The sequence below is a fragment of the Leiobunum rupestre genome, chromosome 6 (assembly GCF_980474605.1).
Source record: "Leiobunum rupestre chromosome 6, qqLeiRupe1.1.hap1, whole genome shotgun sequence".
NCBI classification, from domain to species: domain Eukaryota; kingdom Metazoa; phylum Arthropoda; class Arachnida; order Opiliones; family Sclerosomatidae; genus Leiobunum; species Leiobunum rupestre.
In genome coordinates, this window is record NC_143389.1 from 11,302,230 (window position 1) to 11,323,485 (window position 21,256).

General features: G+C 38.4%; 2 protein-coding genes across 2 annotated transcripts; both read right to left on the reverse strand.

Annotated features, from left to right (window-relative positions):
* Window positions 1-6,458: 6,458 nt before the first annotated feature.
* On the reverse strand, window positions 6,459-12,080 carry LOC149939260 (uncharacterized). Its single transcript, XM_090177892.1, has 7 exons — window positions 11,352-12,080; window positions 11,081-11,290; window positions 10,235-10,466; window positions 9,486-9,562; window positions 8,942-9,062; window positions 8,762-8,869; window positions 6,459-8,631 (listed from the first exon to the last, which is right to left on the reverse strand). Exons 1-7 carry the CDS (start codon window positions 12,048-12,050, stop codon window positions 6,761-6,763), a joined length of 3,318 nt encoding a protein of 1,105 aa, XP_090034018.1. The 5' UTR covers window positions 12,051-12,080; the 3' UTR covers window positions 6,459-6,760.
* Window positions 12,052-18,221, reverse strand: LOC149939261 (uncharacterized). Its single transcript, XM_090179083.1, has 14 exons — window positions 17,984-18,221; window positions 17,186-17,344; window positions 16,627-17,069; window positions 16,014-16,562; window positions 15,382-15,561; window positions 15,106-15,309; window positions 14,782-15,042; window positions 14,500-14,712; window positions 13,975-14,413; window positions 13,109-13,386; window positions 12,790-13,027; window positions 12,484-12,734; window positions 12,118-12,401; window positions 12,052-12,073 (listed from the first exon to the last, which is right to left on the reverse strand). Exons 1-14 carry the CDS (start codon window positions 18,219-18,221, stop codon window positions 12,052-12,054), a joined length of 3,759 nt encoding a protein of 1,252 aa, XP_090035209.1.
* Between the last annotated feature and the right edge of the window lie 3,035 nt (window positions 18,222-21,256).

Consider the following 21,256-nt stretch of genomic DNA (forward strand, 5'->3'; position numbering starts at 1 on the left):
TATCAGCGCCGCAGCTGTGAAAAGCCATGGGAGGCAGCGGGCAAAGAAATACCCGAGGTTATATTCCCTTTAATAGGTGGGTCACATCTTAACATAGCGATGCATTTCTCTCCTATTAGCTCGATGCACCCTACCGCTGTGTGTATTGGTACGACGGCGTGGCTTTCAGTTCAATCCAATTCGGTGACTGTCGCTGTTTCTATAACAACGGCAGCGACTGGAACTCATACCACTAGTATTTTCGTCGGGCATACCCTCAGTAGGTCAACCTCAAACATCGTCTAGTATCCCCCAGTTAGTACCAGCAGGCCAACAAGCGTACACCCCTTTTTGACTTCGACCAGACTCAGTTCCTTCGCGTTCTGCAATGAATTATGCTATGGGCATAGGATTACAACAATGCTTCCCCCTATGGACCTTTCCTCAAACAAACCCATATAAGCCTAGTCAGTTGGTAAATCATCCACCCTATGCTTCGTCCCTATAAAGGAGCGGGTTCTTTTCCACCTCCAATTCCGTCACCCCCCACGGTTCGTCTCAATTTCCACCCTTTCCTCCGAAATAATAACACCAACCAAGAACGTATATATGTATAAGAACGTTGAACGATCAAATTGGCGCCTGGTGCCAAAATGCAATCGGTTACAGAATAACTCCGCCCCAAAAAACCACGTGCGGCGCGCGCTAAAGGTTTAAACCGTTTCTAGTTCAAGCGCGCTGCACGCGGAGTTATTCTGAAACCGATTAAATCATGGCCCAAGTGATACCTTTGGTTCAACTTTCTTATACATATACAGGGTGTCTTAATTTGATCGGTCCAGGCGTTTTTCTCAAAAACTATAGTTGCTAGAAATGTTAAATTATCAGGATATACTCTATCTCCTTTTCTTTTGGAATTTTCAGAAACATCGTGAAATTTTTCACCGTTTTGAAATTTTTATTTTTTGAACGATAAAGTGGTAGACGCAAATTTTCAATCAACAAGTTGTAGAGCGTACTCGAAAACCTTTAATGATATTGGTTTGGTCAAAAACGGACAATATTTCATTGAAATAATACGACATGAAAAGAACAAGTTGGTACTACGTAAAAAGGTTTACGTCTCATGAAAAAGAAAGAGAAACCTATCTAGTTTGAAATGATCGTACACCGGGCTATAAATCTGACACATGTCAGGATACAACATTTGAAATAATCGACTCAATTTACGTGCATTTCGTTGACCATCTCCGTAGTATAATTCGACCACCCTGGACCGCTGTTCACAGGTATAATGAGGCATCATTTTATTTCACTGGAGTACGTTCAGAGAATGATTTTAAAACGAAGCTGTGTCTCTTTAAATACTAAAATGGAGCCTCACTTTAAGCGACAGAGTAGTGCAAAATAAAAAAACACATGGGAAATTAAGTTTTTATAAATTAGACGGTTTCGTGGACTTCTTGCAACATTCTTGCCCCAAATAAGACGCGTGAATTCTGGAATTCTGCTATGTAAATTGTATTTTCTCTATAAAATTATTTAAAATGATTTCGTTTAAAAAACAGTCCTTTTTTATCTTTGCAAACATACGATCATTTCAAATTAGATGGGTTTCTCTTTCTTTTTCATGAGACGTAAACCTTTTTGGGTAACACCAACTTGTTTTTTTCATGACGTTTTATTTCAATGAAAAATTGTCCGTTTTTGACCAAATCAATTTTACAACTTGTTGATTGAAAATTTTCGTCTACCACCTATCGTTCAAAAAATAAAAATTTCAAAACGGTGAAAATTTTCACGATTTTTCTGAACATTCTAAAAGAAAAGGGTCCTCCCCGAGAGAGTATATCCTGATAATTTCACAGCTCAACAAACGCCTGGGCCGATCAAATTAAGACAAAGTGTTTTGTTGTTTCGCATTCTAAGTTGATTTTACTTTTACAGAAACGACACAAAGATGTCTCTCTCTTTACGCCTCGAGTGCCAGGAAAGTACCCGTGATTTTCTAAAATCTTACGCTATCTTAAGCAATGCATGGTGGATTTAGTTGCGGTTGATGGCGTTCCACTTTCTTTCATTGAAATAAAGGCTTTTCGATCTTTCGTTACCATGTTCCTACCGCAAATTAATCTTCAAAGTCGCCGAACAATAACAAGAGATTTAAATAACTTCGTTTCTAACGACATTAATCTCAAGCTAAAGGAAATACCGCGTGACGTAGCGTATCTTCACCTGACGCTAGACATTTGGAGTTCGCGGACCAAAGAATCGGTAATAGGGGTAAAGTGTCAATTCCTTAATGACGCATTCCCACTTGAACATCACACTCTGGCTTTTACACAATTCCAGGAATCACACACTGGAGAGAACATACTTCTTAAACTTGAGGAAATTCTTGGAAACCTAGGCGTCTCGTCAACCCAGGTAGTACTGTATTAATTTAAAATACCTTCTAGTTTTGGTTTTTTATCTAGGGGATGTTTTGGCGTTAATTACTTACTTCCACCCCCTAGACCTTGATAAAATCATCCACGTTAATACTACCATAAGTAACATAACTGATATATTGCTTTAATGTTAATTTTCTAATCGAACCTGTTTTCGACCCTGATACTCTCTTGAAGCTGTGACTTGGACTCGCAACTTACCGTCCTCGGTGAATACTGTTCATTAAGAATTTAAGCGAGGAACTTCACCTTTGCTTTAAAGCCCGCGTGCCAAAAAAATATACTTGGGCTCGTTCCGCCAAGAAAAACTTTTTTCATTTTATCAGTTAAGCCTAACATTTCGTCGATCTATCGGAAACCAGATATTTCGGCTTAGGCGGAAGTTTAGCGTATTTTAGACACTAGGGGGCTCTGTGATGATAAAACATCTTGATTGCTATGAAAATCAGTTCCGTTGCAAATCACGTTAATTGTCATACTTATTGTTATAATATGTTACTTATGATACTACCTAAAATTATTATAGATTGTCACAGTTTGTGTTGACAACGCAAGAAATATGATAAAGGCGTTTAACCTTCAAGCACTGTATTCTGAACCCTGGGAGGATCAATTGTCTGATGACGATTCTTATGAACAATTAGATGATGGTAAACTTCATTTCATTTCATATTCCGTTAGATTAGTTAGTCGAACCGTTAAATCCTTGTTTTAGCGTGGAATGATGAGAGTTGGATTCTAGTCCAAGATATACGAAAGCAAAATGGAACAGGTTAGCCTGCGTAGCTCACACGTTACAGCTGGTGGTTGTAAATAACCTACAATGACACGTCAACGAAGCCAGTGTGTGATTACGTCCACGGAATCATTGTTTTTTCGGAAGTCGACAAAATGGACGGAAAAGCGTAATCGGAATATTCCAAACCGAAAAACATCTTTACGGCATTATATACGAATCGAAACGCGTGCGGGTCTAAAATTCGAACAAAACTGCCTTCAGAAACAAAAAAATGTTTCAAATGTGTTCCGATTGGTTGTATACTATTGGACCGAATCCCGTTTGACCGAATCCCATTGAACCGAAAAGTATTTTCGTTTATAGCCCAACATGGCGGGATTCAGTAGAATGGGAAATTTAAATCTGGTTCGTTTTCACTTCGGGTAGGTTAGTTCAGGTTGGGTTAGGTTAGGTTAGGTTAGTTCAGGTTGGGTTAGGTTAGGTTAGGTTGGGTTGGGTTGGGTTAGGTTAGGTTGGGTTGGGTTAGGTTGGGTTGGGTTGGGTTAGGTTAGGTTGGGTTGGGTTAGGTTAGGTTAGGTTAGGTTAGGTTAGGTTGGGTTAGGTTAGATATGGTAGGGAACTATTTCACGTCGGGTCTTATCAAGGTTATTTTCCAAAATTAAACCCGGAAAATATCAAATTTCAAGGGAAAAAGGTCTAGAAATACACGTCGGTACGAAATAATAAATATTTAAGACATAGTTTAGTCCAAATTAGATATACTATCGTCACGTAACCTACGATATATAAATATGTATCACTAATGGTATATTGAATGAAAACCGCGCAAAACGCGGTTTTCGGTCGATTGGAATTCGGTTGAATGGTACATTCGGACGAATGGGATTTCGGTCCAATGGTCTACAATCGTTCCGATTGAACCCGCGAAGAGTTGTCAGTCGTTAGGATGTAATGATTTAAATGGTCATTGCCAGTGGCGTAGCCCGAAATTCGTCAAGTATGTGAATATTAAGAGGGGTCGAGAAGGGGGCGGAAATTTTGTACAGTCAAAGGTAGGCCCAAGGGGGGGGTTGACACGGAACCCCCCTGGCTACGTCACTGGTCATTGCCGAGACAAACTATTATTAAAAAAATTATCATTGGGAGAATAGGAATTGTCATTCATACAGTATTATGTTACTTATGGTACAACTCATTGAAAATAAGTGAAGAATACTATCAGCTTAATAACTTTTTTATATGGAACTGATAATTTCCGTGAATAACCTTGAATTCAGAATTTCAAGGTTACTCACGCCATGTATAAGCCGATAAAACCGCTCTTCATTTTGAACGGTGTTTGTTCGTTATTTCGTTGTGTTAAATTATCGGTAGTCTATTTTATATAAATTCCACTATCGAAAAAACCTAATGGAATAAAATATTAAGATATTGTTCAAGTTATGAAATCGAACGGTTTGGGAATGATTGAAAAAACCTCTGAGCCCAAAACACAAAATGAATGTTATCTTATGTATCCGTTCCTTTTTTAAAGGGCAACGCAAGTGAGCTAGCAAAAAAAAGAGAAAGCACCATGCTTTTCATCCCCCCAACCCCCCCACTCGGCCTTGACTGAGGCGGGCAGAGTCAACCGTAAATTTCGCACTTTACTGACTTTACACACATTTTGCCAGCTCACTTGCGTTGCCCTTTAAACCAACAGTTTAAATTGTTGAGAGATGATAACCCTTAAATTATGTTTTTATCGGTATCTCGAAAATTGTGTTAATGAACACGAGATGTTTGTTTTCTGTTAAAATGGAGCACTAGGTGGCATTTCACTCCTTAACTTCGGTTCTAAGATCTACGAGGGAACGGCTCTTCTCACGCTAATATCAGTGAAGGACGATCACTCTTACACGCTCGCCGTTATTTGTATAGTGATCATGCTCATTCACGGAATTATTGAGCTAGACCAAATTAATTTCTGCTGTGATGTGTGAGTGTTAGGTGATTTTCACTCAAGCGAAGGAGTGAAACAGATACTGATAACTCGCGAAACGCCCATCTATGCGTGTAATACTTTCCGCCTATTTTTCCAGATAGAGAGATAGGAAGAAGAGTTATTCACGCTTCCTTAATAAATTCAACAAAACAAAAACATCAATGGCGACTATTTTTAAAAGGGTTCCCTTATCGAAAAATCAGTTTACTTTTTTGTCAGCATATAGTTCGTTATGATCAATATATTTCCACAGAAATTGGTTTGTAACAAATTAGTTTCGTGTCAAAACCGTATTTCACTGGGCTATAAGTGCAAGAATTACTGACATGCTAATTAATTACAAGAGGGATCTTTGATAAACGACTTACTTGCTATAATTACGTAATTATATTCCTAGTAAAATATTATGTATTAACAAGTATTGTATTACTTACCAGTACAACTAGTTATAGGAATCTAGCCAGAATCCTAGCCTTCCTACGACAATACTGATGTTAGAGCGCGGTAGCCCAGCTCGTAGATAGTGAGCTTGAAAAAGTCGAACCATGTAGAAATCGCCTATAGAAGTTCATGGACAATGTGTCTACGTTTTTATAAATTCCTTGACCAAGTGACACTGTCATCAAACGGGATCGTCGATAATTTGCTAGTAGAATTTCATAGCCCATGAACCAATTTAAAAAACTTAAAGCTTTCTAAACTTTTTGTTTGGATTTATGGCTCAATTTGACATCATTTCCAATCTACATGTAGGTACCAATCAAGCATGAAATACAAATCCAAATACAAAAAAACTGGCTGAAAACTCGGAACCACTCCTGCTTTGAGTTTCCAAGTTATCTCCCAACTGGTTAAAGGGATTTCCGCCGAGATCATCGTTTTCCCTTCCCATAAACATTTGTAGAGGTTGATGGTAATAACAAGTGTAGGGAGCTGTTGGTTCGCGTGGCCTGAAGGTCTTGCCACCACCCTCCTACGCATTGTAACCCGGCCATCTATTTAAAGGCATTAAAAGTCGCTCGATGACTTGCGCCTAAGGTGGTGCCATGAGTATTAGCCTAGCTGATTATCATAATGGAGTTCATAGGTTCTTTTGTCAAGTAATTTGCTTCGGTAAATGTATCATTACTATTAGTTTTAGAGAAAGAGATTGCGAGTCATATTGCTTATTTTGAAAAAAGAAAGTTTTACAGTTAGTGAATTGTGACGCTTTATTAAAAAAATAACAATTTTTGAACATTGTAAAAAATCTAGTTTTGCATTATTGGGAATATTAAGAAATAACCATGGAATGCAAATTTCAACATAAACATTAACATATTTTAACAGTAGTTCATATACACATCAACAAATTTTATATGGTCCAAGAATGAGTTTGAGGACATTTCTTTAGTATTATTGGGTAATAGTCCTTTTACCCTTGAACCAGGGCCGTAGCCAGGATTTTGGTTTTTCGGTGTCACGGAATTTACATACAACCATATATTTAGGGGGTGGGGGGAGGATAGCGTCCCACGTGTGTTTCCTCTGGCTACGCCACTACCTTGGACTTGGATTGACAATAGACACAAATCTATCTGGAAGCTTAAAAGTAAAAAAATATATATTTTAATCACCCTTTTCAATGTCTTTCATTTGCGAATGCCTTGGGTTTCTCCGTACTGTAGAAATCATTTTTTGGGAAGAATTACTATCTATATCACTACATTCACTCTCTGAAGCACCGCTCTGAGAAATACCGTCAGTTTCTAAAGCAAATGATGGATTTTTGTGTTGTCGCGAAGTAAATATGTTATGCCAATTAGGGTTTGAAGTGTACATAACGGGGCTCTCGGATCTAGGAACCGAAGCTGAGGTTTCTATAGTGTCTTGGTAACTTCGCGGTTCAGTTTTCGTGAAACTATACATAGGACGAATGGGTTTTTGGCTAGGACACATGGTTTCCGTGAATGAACCCCCATCACCTTCGTCTCGGATTCCGCACTCTGCCAAACTCAAAGAGCTCTCTTTATTTTCTCTGAAGCAACTGCGGTCGACTGACATGGCATCCGATATTGACCCGATATCACTTTGTTTGTGCGGCATTTTAGAAGTCTGATTTCTCGAAGCTATTTTACTTAATATTTGTGGTTTTTGTCTTGGCATACTTTTCTTCGTAGCTTGCACACCGATTACATTTCGTGAAGAATGGGCCTCTTGATGACTACCAATGTCTACACAGTTCTCCTTAATTGATTCGTCTAAGAAATTTTGAGCATTATCGGAAGCTAATAACTTAGAAAGAGAAGGGGCTAAGCCCAGGCCCATAGTTCTGTCATGGTACACTTCCGTTATCGCGGGTTCTCTAGTCATTGATGGTATTCGTGGATTAAGGATGGTATCTCCTAATACATGTTCATTAGCTAAGTTACTTAACCTATTTACAGGATATTTATTGATTGAACGACTTGAAAACTTGTAGCAGTCCGGCTTCTCACTACCTGATGGAATACATATATCTATAACATCAGCGGATAACACTAAATCGTCTTTCATTTTGGCACTACGGTTTTTAGACGATCCTTTAAGCGATTTCATTTCACCGTATTCACCCACTGGATGAAATGCGGATGGTTCAATGTTACGCGATGGTTTTGGTAAAAATCCTTGATGTATGGGTATTGTTGTTTTTGGGTTTATTTCTTCGTAATGACTTAGAGAGTCTAGGAATCGAGAGATATTTTTGGTTTTAGGGGCGAGGGAGCTGTGCGCGGAAACAATCTCTACGTTGTGCTTGCTTGGAAGATACGCGCGCTCCGCCATTTCGGATTTCTGGTTTTCAAATCTCGAGAATCTATCCAGGTTAACGTTAGTTCGTGGTATGGGTGGCGGTAGTGGCCTGTTTCCTAGTTCCGGTGGCATAAACCTCGACTGAGGAACATTCCTGATAATATCTTTTCTACTTAAATCAGAAGCGAGACTCCGATAACCGATTGTATCGTAGTCTCTTCCTTGTCTTCTTATTGTAGTTTGACCACTATCCCAATCGGTAACGGAGCTAGCCGATGAACTGCTGTCCGGGCGTTTGTTACCGTCACTAGAAGGGCTTTCGTTTCCGTACATTGTTCTTATTTTTCGTTGGTGCGCCAGGGCTAGTGCTAAATGAGGAGCGTTAGCCCCATTATTGACTAATTTCGCATTTGGAGTGGTAAAGCATTTCGAAAGCGTATCGACTGGACTAGGTGTGAACGTATCACTGTCTCGACTTTTCTGGTCGTTTCCAGATGTAGCTGTTCTTCCGTCCGGCTCTCCTCGGGTTCTAACGTAGCTTGTAAATGCGCCTGTACTCATTCCTAGCATTAAGCTACCCAAGGATGTATGTGGCGGAGGGTAAATTACGGATGGAGGAGGCGTAACCATCGTTTCACTCGGTTCGCTGTCTAAACTTTCCAGTGAACTTGAATTTTCGAATGCTACAGTTTTCATTTCTTGGTTGTCCGCTACAAGTTCAAATGAAGAGTAAATATTACAAAATAGCTTTGTATCATGGGTAATCAGCGCTTGAAATTTTTAAAAGCCTGACTAAAAATTACTTCAAACGTAAATAAAAAACTGTTTTGTGGATCTTACCAAATATTGCTAGCAGAGCTTGCTGAGCAAATTGAACTGTTCTTCGATTGGCTTGTTTACCCATTCTTAGTGTTACTTCATCCCTGCCAACCTCCATTAGATCAAACCCTTTAAAAAGCGAAGTAATGTATTTTAATAACTAGGCTCAAATATTTTATAAGACTCGTCGAAATGGATTACCTAGTGACGCCAGAAGCTCATGGCATCCAGGAACACTCCACAGTTTAACACTCACTGGACATTCGATATTTTCAGTCTCTCCATGTTCTTTTTGAGGCAGTTGATTTATAACATTAGTCAACTGTGAAAGCAAAAATTTCCGTTGATATACAAAATATTTGTAGAAAAATATCAATATGTTCTTTTTCTACCATCGATACATAGAAAATGTACTCTTTTTATACACATTCTTCTATGTAACATCTCTTACCTACTACTATATGCAAATGGTTAAATACTCTCACAGTAGTGAGCTGAGAGAAAATTTAGGACAGAAGTGTGTTAAAATTAAATTATGTTTAAAAAGGGATTGAAATATATTTAAATCTTAACTTCAATTTCTAAAACAGAACTGTCCAACCGAATTTTATTTAGACCCAGTAAATAATAAATATTACTAGTAGTAAATAGTATCATGAGAAATATGATAATGATGAAATGTTGTTAAAATCATTTTCGTCCAAAAATATCTACCAAAATGTTTATTGATCTGATAAAAACTTACTAATTGTATTATACTCTCGGCGCAATCAGCACTTGATAATAGCTTTGAAACGGCGTGAAGGGAAACTGTTGAAAGCCCTAGAATAGAAGTAATATGTAAACATTTAGTTGATAACTTATTTAGGATACTAAATAAGTATCAAGCGAAAATTATTACTATTTTATTATTATTCATAATTATTTAATTTTATTATTACTCGTGATTATTTAATTTTATTATTACTCACGATTATTTAATTTTATTATTACTCATGATTATTTAATTTTATTATTACTCATGATTATTTAATTTTATTATTATTCATAATTATTTAATTTTATTATTACTCATGGTTATTTAATTTTATTATTACTCATGATTATTTAATTTTATTATTACTTATGATTATTTAATTTTATTATTACTCGTGATTATTTATTTTTATTATTATTCATAATTATCTAATTTCATTATTCATAATAATTATTATTATTATTCGCAATTATTTTTATTATTATTCATAATTATTTGGGTTTTAAGCATAATTAGTTTTATTCAAATTTAAGTTAATTTTATTGTTCGTAGATTAATATGACAAGTAATAACAAAAAGTGATACCCCTCAAAGGCTAACAAGGTTGGACATATTTTGTAAATAAACATCCATTGCATTTTTTGCTTAAATGAAGGGCATAATCTACAGTCACAGTCTTCATTGTGTTATTGTAATATCAGTGAAACTTATTTCGCTAAATTATTATAAAATCTTACCTAGCAGGGCTTGCAAACTCGTGCTGCACTGGGTCAATCTTTCTCCAGGATCTGATTGTGGGAAGAATACAGATGCTGGCAGACCATTGGAGGCTGGCTCAAACCGGAAACCCACAGATATTAGAAGCTCTTTCCAGCCTGTAACATTTCCAACTTTATTCTCGATGCTTTTTTGCGTTGTATACATTGCATTTCTGTGGCCTCGGTGTATTCGTTGAAGAGATTTTTCCACCTGTGTGAGTAGTTGAAATGAAATTGTTTAAACGTGTTAACTACTTGGTTATATGCACGTTTAGGTAATTCGGGAGCAGTTTGACCCCTCATGGCTGAATTCCCGATTTTAAGAAAGATCAATAGCGCCGATTTCTCCATTTCTCAAAATTTTACCTAAACCCGAATTATTTGGGCCCCAGTTGAATCTCTTGAATGAGTTGACACTTTACAGACACACGCGGTTTACATCATTCCGTACATAAAGATTTCTATGGTTATTAATAATGTCTGAATGTTAAAACCGATATATTCTTAATAGAGCCCTTGCGAAACCTCAGTTCATGATTTTATCTCCTCTTTATCTACAAAACGATGTAAACCCCATGACCCTATCTCATTTCCGCCGAAAGATATACTGGGGTCAAGGTAAAAATGTCATAAAATAAAATGTTTCTCTGGATCATTCTGAAAATCGGGACTTTGGTTTCTACGGTTCTAAGCACTCCATTGGGGTTGGGTAGACAATTTGGGTTATCTGTACTGTAATTTCCATTAAATCTCAATAAGATATACATGTAGAACTAGGCAATGCATGGAAATTTGAAAGCTTAATAAACAAAAAAATATTCTTACCAAATGTAAGACAACTCGGAAAGCATCTCTACATTTATCCGGTGTTTTCAAAAGGTCAGCCAATGACTGACTCAAAAGAGCGACTTGACTGCTTAGCTTGATATCATTCCCCACCAAGATGAAGCTGGCCCAGTTTGCAGGATGAGCAAAATGTTTGGTAGTCTGAATGGTTCTCATGGCTTCTGCAAGCGCAATACTCACTCGCGAACCCTGCATAAGATAACAGTTAAAAATCACGGCAATTATTAAAATTAATATTTATGTAGTTTACTTGTAATAAAGACGAATAGAAGGTCCTCAGAAGTATTTTGACAGCTGTGTCTGGAACAGGCCATAAAGATACCACAACACATTGCGCTCCAGCAGCTAGTAGAGCTCTGGTCAATCCAACCAATCCATCAGAATGAACTCTTCCATGATGGCTCCTTGTATGGCAAGAACTTATTACAACTAATCGCGCCGATAATCGTAGGTTAAGTATATCAGCCGCTGACAGTAAGAAGTCCGACAACGGTGGCGCTTGAGATGCTGAGGATAAAGATGAATCTTCGCAACATTCCAACGCATTTGGCATTCCAACACCATCTGGCGTCCTTTGACTATCGTTTTGCGAGTACTTCGGCGACTGAGATTCAACAAATTCGGACGGCGATAAAACTATAGCGGATAATTTCCAAGAGATGTGCGTTGCAAAGTGAATACATTCTGCCGTAGCTAACTGGGTTAAAACGGCTTCCTTCGTGGCTTCATTTCCAACGAGCGGTTTAGTGGCGAGCATTTCACCAACTAGGTTTGCTTCTTGTTGAGCTTGAGGGATATCATTCCATCCCCATTGTTCAGCTACAACTGAGGGTTGTTTAGGGTTGCCCACAACTAGCGCGGATACTATGTCGCGATTTGGTTGTAAGAGTCCCGCACGATTAGCCTTTTGACTGGCTCTGATAGCACTAATGGAAGGTACCATGCACATGCTATATTGTTCGCAAAGGTACTCTTCCGAGTTATCACCTTTCAACATAGCGAAAGGTACCAAATACAAATCACCATCCAGTATGAATAAGAGCTCTTGAGGTTGACCATTTCCACCGCAAGGTAAATACTCTTCTACAGGTGCAATCAGCAGGTTGTATAAGAAATGTAGAGGCGCTGGACCTTGCCAGTGAAACCTTCTTGATCTGGTGCTCCCTGCTCTACTTGTAGATCCACTGGCAATGCTGCCAGTAACACTACCCACGCTAAATAAACTACTCAGACTGTAATTGCTGCTGTTGAATAGATGCCCACGATTGACCATTCTTAAGAAACCAGATTTATCATTCTCCTAAAATATGATAAAATAACATTTGAAACAGATTCACAAGAAATGGCATAAATATAATTATTCTTTCAGAAAAGGTATTTACCTGAAGCATTTTATCTCCCAACTCTTCGAGATGTTGGTGCCAAATATCACCAGCTTCACTTTCGGTTTCACTAAGAGTACCACCAGGTGCACTTGGAATCTCAACTCCTAAAGCTTCACGGACCCGTGCAACGTAATGCTCTAATTGAGACGGCATTTGTAACGACGGGTCACTCTCATTAACATTTCCAACAATGCCATTGGTATCATTATTTAAGTCCCCTATGTTGCTTTCGTGGAATGTTACAACCCCTATTTAAAATCATAGTTATAAACACAAAATCAATTTAAATCACTGTAATTGTACCTTTTCCTGGTATTATAACCCAGACGTATAAGAAACCAGCTGCGAGACTGTAATATAGGACGGTGGCTTTTTGTTTTGAAACCGTTTCGACAATTTGTTCAACCGATGTTGGAGTAAATATTGAAGAATGACCATGTCCCATTTGTCTCTCCAGCAACAGATCAACAAATGCCCTGGTTCTTCCTCTTTCTGCCACAACTAGAGCTTCTTCGTGCCTTCCAAGACTGACTAGTACTCTCTATCAAAATCATAATAATAATGTTAATTAATACATTACCTGATAGACTGCTACAGTTTGAACTAAATTTCATATAATTACCTGTAAAGCTTGATAGCACGCCGTTTGTATATCGAATAAGGATAATTTATATTCACTGGATCCTTTGGCTTCGTGTCTTATATTTTCAAAGAGTTCAGCTGCTTGGTAGAGTTGTTGTTGAGCCGCTTCTAAATCTCCGTGACCCCAGAGCGCCAAGCCAAGTCTATGCCTAATTTTCGCTTCATCTTCCCGCCTGCTAAGCTGCTCTGCAATTTGAAGGCCTTGTTGTAGATAAGCAACAGCTTGTGGAATATTTCCCAAAGCATGGTGAACTCTCCCTGAAAAATAAGAACAGTTTAGTACCACATAACAATCATTTCAGTGTATTTATTATTTTTAATATATCTTTGTATTTCTAGCAGTTGAAAAGGTATTGTTGTATTTTTTTTAATTTTTGCAATTACATGCCCCTGAACTAAAATTCTGGAGGGATTTCTAAGTTCAGATAATCGGACTTGACGAATTAGCCTTTTCAGATTACATAGAGCCACGTAGCGGCCAGTGTGAGAAGTTCATAAACTGCTGGATTTTCAACTGATTATATAAGACAATTTGCTTTATGAGCTTTTGACTCTATGTAAACCGAAAACGCTTATTTCAGGTTATGCCACTAATCAATTTGTAATACGAGTGGTTAATTATTATCTTAATTATATTATGCCTTTTTAATTTACCATACCAGATTTTAAGTAGCGAGCTTTAATAATTTGAGAATAACTTGGAATTGTTTATTTGGTTTTCCAATTGCGTGCCGGAACGAATATTTCAATATTCCTTTCAACATTATATCTACTGTTTACTCGACTTATTGGAATAAACGGTACTGACAGTAGCTAGACTACGTTTCCATTTTTAATTTTGCTTACCCAAACTTCCATAAGCAAGTGTTTTGGCAACTTTGTCATTTATTTGAGCAGCGATACTAAGATGTTGTTCTTGATATAACACTGCTTGTTCGTAGTTCCTCAGTGATTCGTAGACAACCCCTAGGTTCCCAAAAGCTCTTCCTTGTGAAGCCATATTGTTAGTTTCTTCAGCGATAGCTAAATCCATCTGGTGATATCTAAGAGCTTGATCATGTTCTCCCATTTGTTGATAGACATTTCCTAAACCACATGCTGCATCGGCTTCAGCAGCTTTATCACCAATCTCACGAGACAATGATTTTTGATGTTCCAAACAGGAAACTGCTTGCTCGAAGTTACCCAGCTGACTATGGATTGTACCCAACTCTCCATAAGCCGCTGCTTTTGAAGCAGCATTAGCTAAATCATGAGCTACTACGAGTCGTTTTTCAAAACACACCTGCAATTTTCATTCAATTTAGTCCAGATATATTGTTTAAATTATAATATGCCATTGCTCAGATTGCTGAAACAGTTCATACTAACCAAAGATTGTTGCAAATTGCCAAGACATCTCTGAGAATTTCCAAGTCCACGATAGGCTCTCTCTTGATCTCGTAATGACTGTGCTTTCAAAGCTATTGTAAGATACTGTTCATGACACTTAACTGCCTCTTCAAAGTCACCAAGGGCGTCATAGCAGTCTCCTAGGTTTCCAAAAGCTCTACCCTTATCCACTAGAGTACTAGTTCCACCCAACTGAAATACAAATTGGAAAAATTTATAAATTTAAAGACGGCATATTATTTTTACAGCTGAAATTGTTACTTGTTCGAGTAGTGCTAGTTGTTGCTCTATAAATCCAATGGCGTCTTCATAGTGTCCCATATTCAAACGAGATATGCCCATGTTTCCTAATGCTTGCGCTTCCATTGTGCAGTCTCGTAGTTCTTTCGCTCTCTCAAGCTGTTCCTCGTAACATTTCATCGCGTGCGTGTAGTTTCCAAGTGACATGTGAACTGCTCCCAAATGACCATGAGCTCTACACTCTCCTTTTAGGTCTCCCATTTCTTGACGTATGGTTAATTCCTTTTAATAAATAAAACATTATTAATACACAATTCCAAAAACTTGTTATCAAATTGGTCCAACCTGTGTATGATAACCCAATGCCTTGTCAAAGCATTTCATTTGACGATGGCAAAGACCCAACGCTCCATAGGAGGCCACTTCTAGTGATTTGTCGTTACTTTGTTTGGCCAGAAGTAACTGTTTTTGATAAACTTGCACAGCTTCTGGGATGTTTTTCATTTTCATCAACACGTCGCCTAGATTTCCAAGAGCTCTAAATTTCCCCTTAAAATAATTGAATCAAAATTAACAAGTTTCAATCATAATATAAACACCAGCTAACCTGATAATACTCACTTGCACATGTTTTATCATTTGTGTTATAGCCAAAAAATATTTTTGACATTCTAAAGCAGCATCGTAATTTCCAAGAGCTAAATGTGACAGTCCCAAATTGCAGTAGGCTCTTCCCATGTTCATTCTATCTTGTAAATCTTTAGCTAAAGCCAAATCTCTTTCATAATAGCGTATGGCTTCCTATTAATACAAAATAGCGATAATATAGATAAAGTTAAATAATCGATATTGAAATTGTTTTCAAGAAATCTCATGAGGGCCTCTTAATATCAACAAACATTGGTTTAAATATATTGGAAAAATAGTACCACACCAGGGACGTCACCAAACGGAGCTAGGGCACTAGCATGCAGGTTACGAAACAGCTTAAAGGGCCACAGAATCATTTGAAAAATTCGACCCGAATTTCAGCTAGTTCCTCGGCTTCCGTCCCTCGTGCCAGCACAAACGATCAATAAAATTTTGACATTTTCCAAGCCGTATTTCCGAAATTCAAATGACTCCCTGTCCCTTTAAGGCTATAGCTTCGTTTACGAAAATAAAAAGTAATAGAAGAAGTTGAAGAGAAAGTATGGTATGAAATTTCTTCACAAAATGCTTTCCCCAATTTTTAAATATACAAAATGCTTTACTTGATAGTTGCCAAGACAGTAATGAGCGTATCCTAAGAAATGGCAAGCTTTAGCTTCCCCTTCCACATCTTGAAGCTCTTGTGATAATCGAAGAAAATTTTCATAATAAGGGGCTGACTGCGAAAATTCGCCCCGCGAACTGTGACAGTTGCCAAGGTTAAGTAAGGCGCACGCTTCTCCCGCAGCGTCCTTCAGTTCTCTGGAGATTGATAAATGACTGTGATAATGCAGTAGTGCCATTTCTTGCATGTTCAGGGCCTGATACGCTACTGCCAAGTTCCCGTGGGTGGATGCTTCGGCACTTCGGTCGTTGACTTCCTTCGATATCGTCAGTTCTTGTTTGTGGAACTTGATAGCTTGCTCGTATCGTCCCATAGCACTGTACGCGTTACCAATGTTACCGTATGCCCTTCCCATTCCCGCTCGGTCGTTAAGGACTCTCGCGATGTTAAGATGAGCTTGATGAAGCTTTAAGGCAGCATCGAAATCCCCTGTTAGCTGGTACACTATTCCCAGGTTTGAGCACGCTCGACCTTCGGCCATTTTGTCCTGGAATTGTTCAAGGTTAATTGGGTACTACGATAAGAAACTTGACATTTATCGGATGGCTTACTTTTATACTTAAGGCCATATCCAGTTGTCTTTCATGCCATTTTTTGGCTTGTTGATAGTCTCCCATACATCTAGCAGCATGCCCAAGTCCAGCGTAAGCGCGAGCTTCAACTGTTCGGTCCCGAAGTTCTTGGGCTATTTGCAACACGTGATTGTGAAAGGTTATGGCTTGTTCAAAATTTCGTCGGTAATGATGTGACGATCCAAGATTACTGTAAGCTCTGGCCTCTTCAACTTTATTCCCCAGCTGTTTCGCGAGCCACAGATGCTCCATATGACACTCAACAGCTTTGTCAAAGTCGCCCATGGCCAAAAATACCGCTCCCACATTGCCGATTTCTCTCGCTTCTTGAAGTCGATCACCCATTTGTCTAACCAGCTGAACACACTGTTTGTGACTAGCTAGAGCGTTAGGGTAATCCCCTATCGCAGTGTAAACGTGTCCTAGGAAATGGAAAACTATGTAAATACTGCAAAAAGTTTTCGAATTGGCTTAAACTCAATGCTTAAAGGGCTTTTCGGAAAATACTAAAAGTTATATTCCCTTTAAGCACACCTACCTAAACTAGTTAAAGCACAAGCAGCCGCCTGTGTATCTTTGCTTTTCATAGCCAATACAAGTTGGTAACGGTGACTCGTTAGCGCCTCTTTGTAGTTTCCTTTGGAAAAATAAGCGGACCCTAAATTCCCGTGTGCTCGGCATTCTCCTAGCTGATCTCCTGTTATTCAAAAATTCAAACAAAAATTACATTAAGTTTCTTGACTCCGAAATGCCGTATTTAATTTTGTCGAATACCCGAAGTATATAACATCTATTAGAAAAAAGTATCCATTTATCTATCGTGCTAATATTATTCGTGTTAAACATGTGCCTACGTTGGTTCCCGTTTATTTATTAAAATATTGAAGAAGAAGTAAGTCACAAGCTAATTTTATGGGAAAAACATGGCCTTAATATTTATCCATACGAGAAGTAGTTTTAAATTGGTAAATGGAATATTATACGCCATAAATTTGGAACCGCGATGTGGTGTATGCAAGCGCGGTTTTGCAGGAAAACTGCATCCATTGAATCTTATAAACTTCTGCAAATATTCATTGTTTTGGGGTTTTTGATGACGGATTTACTGCTACTCGGGCCCCTGGGCTTAAAGGATCACATAATAATTTCAATTTTGACAGTTGGGCTACAGAATAACGTGTTTCGGGAAGCGTGATGGAATAGCCAAGTCACGTCACGAAAGGGGAGGAGCTACCTATAATTAGACCCGAATTTTTCAAACAATTTTGCGGACCTTCGAGCCTGCTCAGCCTATTGGTTAATCCGTTACTGCCGACCTCAGTGTAAAAGAACTTACCTAACGATTTGGCAACGGCTAGGTCTTGCTGCATATAAGCGATGGCTCGGTCCAAACTGTTTAGCGCCCAGTAGGCGGATGAGAGAGCGGAGAAGACGGATCCTCTCAGTTTCAGGCTGCAAGTCCCGATACGCAAAGCAGACTCCAGGACAACCACGGACGCCGCGTGATGCCCAGATGCTAACAGCTCCTGACCAATGACTGAAGTGATGACGAACGGAGATTTATCCAGCCGCATTGTCTGGAGTTGCCGGTAAGTTGGCTCCAAGGTTGCTGCGGAAAAATAATATTGAGTACTTCAGTAATTTGAAACAAAATCCAATATATTGAAACCCATAGAATTACTACTAACTTTGAAAAACGATTTTTACAACAGTCATAGGCTACGTAGGGTAGCTCTCACCGATGACACCGGTTTTTTACTGAACGCTTTTTCGCGTTTCGGGTTTGACGTCACGCTGAATGAGTGACCTTCGAGTAACGTACTATAACCTAGGCCTACCTTTTTTTTTAATATAGAGTTAATTGGGATACCAGTTATTACCAGGGGCGTAGGTCTCTTTTGTTGAGGGGGGCAATAAATTAACTTTTATCCAACTTGAACCGAGACGGGGAATTTCAGGCTTAATTTTTAAAGTTTCGAAATCGGGATAAGGCAGAGAAGGTCAAAACATAACCGAACAATAAAAATGTCCTTCAAATTTCGATTTCGCCAGCGCCACTACAATTGGCCAATTTTGATAATGTTGTGTGGATAGCTACCCCTTCCTCCATTGCCACGGCCCTGCGCGAGCTTTATCAATCACCGTGTACATTCATAAACGCACACATACTGATGTAGTAACATATATTAAACTGCTATCCGTTTTGATCCTTAGTTAAAAAAATATAACCTTCTGAACAATACCCCAAAGTTCACATACGCCGTAAACGCCAACAGTAGTGAAATGACATTAGAAATGAAATAGGGTTTCTCATTATACTTCTACGGATCCTGCAGCCAATAAGTTTGTTAAAAAGGAATTTAAATGTTCGGATATGCAGGGTAACAATTAATAATATTCAGCCATGCACCAACCCAGGCCCAAGTCAGCTAGCGACTTCCATAAATTATACCGGGTAGGAGGGTGGTGACAAACCCTACATGCCACGCGAGCCATCAGTTCCCGAATCCCTACAATCATAATATCTGTTAACCTCAACAAGTTTTGATGGAAAGAGAAAACCGAAGAACTCCGGGGGTTCCCCTTTAATCAGTGAGGAGAGAACTTGCAAATTCAATGCAGAAATATTTGTTTCTTGTTTTCACCCAGTGCTACAAGCTGGGATCTCTTGGGAGGAGAAAGTATTAGCCACTCCTCCACCCCACTAACAACGTTATAAAAAATGTTAAACAGAGGTCATAACTTTGATAATAATTTTCAACAAATTTAATTTAGGCGAAAATCTTTCATTCACAAAAGGGATTTAGACCCTCGATTTGCGAAGTGAGGGTTTGACATTTACTATTATACCCTTAACTGTTGAAGAGTTTAGTACAATACGGCGGCAGCGGTGGCCTACATGATAGTATAGGGCTCCCACCAAAGTCTGAAAAAAATTATGGAAATAGGGGATTTTTCATGCTAGAAATAAGGTGAAATAGGAATCAAATTTTGAAAAGTAGGAACCAAATAGGGACCATTTTAATAAGAAATGAGATCTTTATTTAAACTCTAATTTTTACAAAAATGACTTTTAAAATAGGATATTTTGTTAAAATATTTTATCAGAAAAATTACTTAATTAAACAGTTCAACTTTACGACATGGAGGCTCATTATGAATTTCACCGAATATTTCGATTTAGCCGAGCTGGTGGCGCCACCTAATGTAGTAAATTATAGCTATAACCGTGAATCGATACAATTCTGGTTCAAAATTATAAGCCGATGGTACTTTTCACCAAATTAAATAGAAATAGGGGGATTTTGGGACCAAATTCCGAATTTAAGGTGGTTTAAGGACCTCGAAAAAAAGTAGGGGCTTTTAGGTATTTTAGGGACCTGGTGGGAGCCTTGCGATACGTGAAACTAATACACAAACAATTCTCCAATTCGTTTGGCGTTAAAAAATGAACTCACCATACTTGACGAATGGAAAATGTTTGCACTCCATGATCGACGCGAGACAAGCTTGCACTAACTTACGGTAAAATGTGCGCGAAACATTTGCCGCTATACAGGTGCCGTAAACAAAAACTGAATGGATTTGCCAATTATTTGTGAATTCGTTTTATCTCCGGGTAAAAGGCATTTGATGTTTAGCTACTCGATTACCCTCGACAATCAGGAACAATACGAGTTTCAATTCAGCTAATGGTCGTTAACCCGTTTTCAGAACTGGCCTTTCTCATGGCCCGCTCTGTTCACTGCGGGGCCACATTTCTTTTGCAGGAATTATTTATTTCATCTCGCTCTCTTTGATGCTTTCAACCACTTTCTACGCTCTTCGTTACAAAAGTTTATAATTACTTTCTTCGTAAGTAAGTTCGGTACTTTACTTACAGACATTTCAGGAATTATATCTTTTTTTGTAGACTTACTACTAAGTAATTAGTGCCTTGATTTGGTAAACAGTCACGATGTGTATGTAATAATAATAATAATTATTATTATAATCAGCTTAGCTAATACCCAAGGCACTAAAATAGGCCTAAGTACACTAGCGACTTATCAAGCTAATTACCAGTGGCCGGTTATAATGCGTTGAAGTCCTGCATGCCACGCGAGCCAACAGCTCCCTACACTTACTATTACCGTTAACCTCAGCAAGTTTTTATGTATTTGTACATGACATTTTATTTATTTTTGATAAATGAATAGCTAACAAAAGGTACTTGTAATACCTTACATCATACTTTTGTTAATTTGTTTTACATAAGTGTGTCGGTACCACATCTTCTGCGTGTTACATTTTTACTGACGACGCTTTTTAGAATGACCATACATTTTTGATGGACTTCAGACTAAGCCATTAGGCCTAATAGGGACAGGGCAGCATGACGTAGATAATACGTCACCAATGCTTTTTCCAATTGGTAAAAAATGCATACCAGCATGGTGGCCATAGCCAAAGGTACGGCTGCTAAGTCCCTATTCTATTACGTAGGAGCCGCGCGTGCTAATTTCTTTTAAAGTTGCGTATTTTTATCCCCAGAGGCGCTTATTGTTTTTGATATGACGTCAATTGTACGTCACCCGACACAGCTTCAGTAATTGAACGCTTGATTATG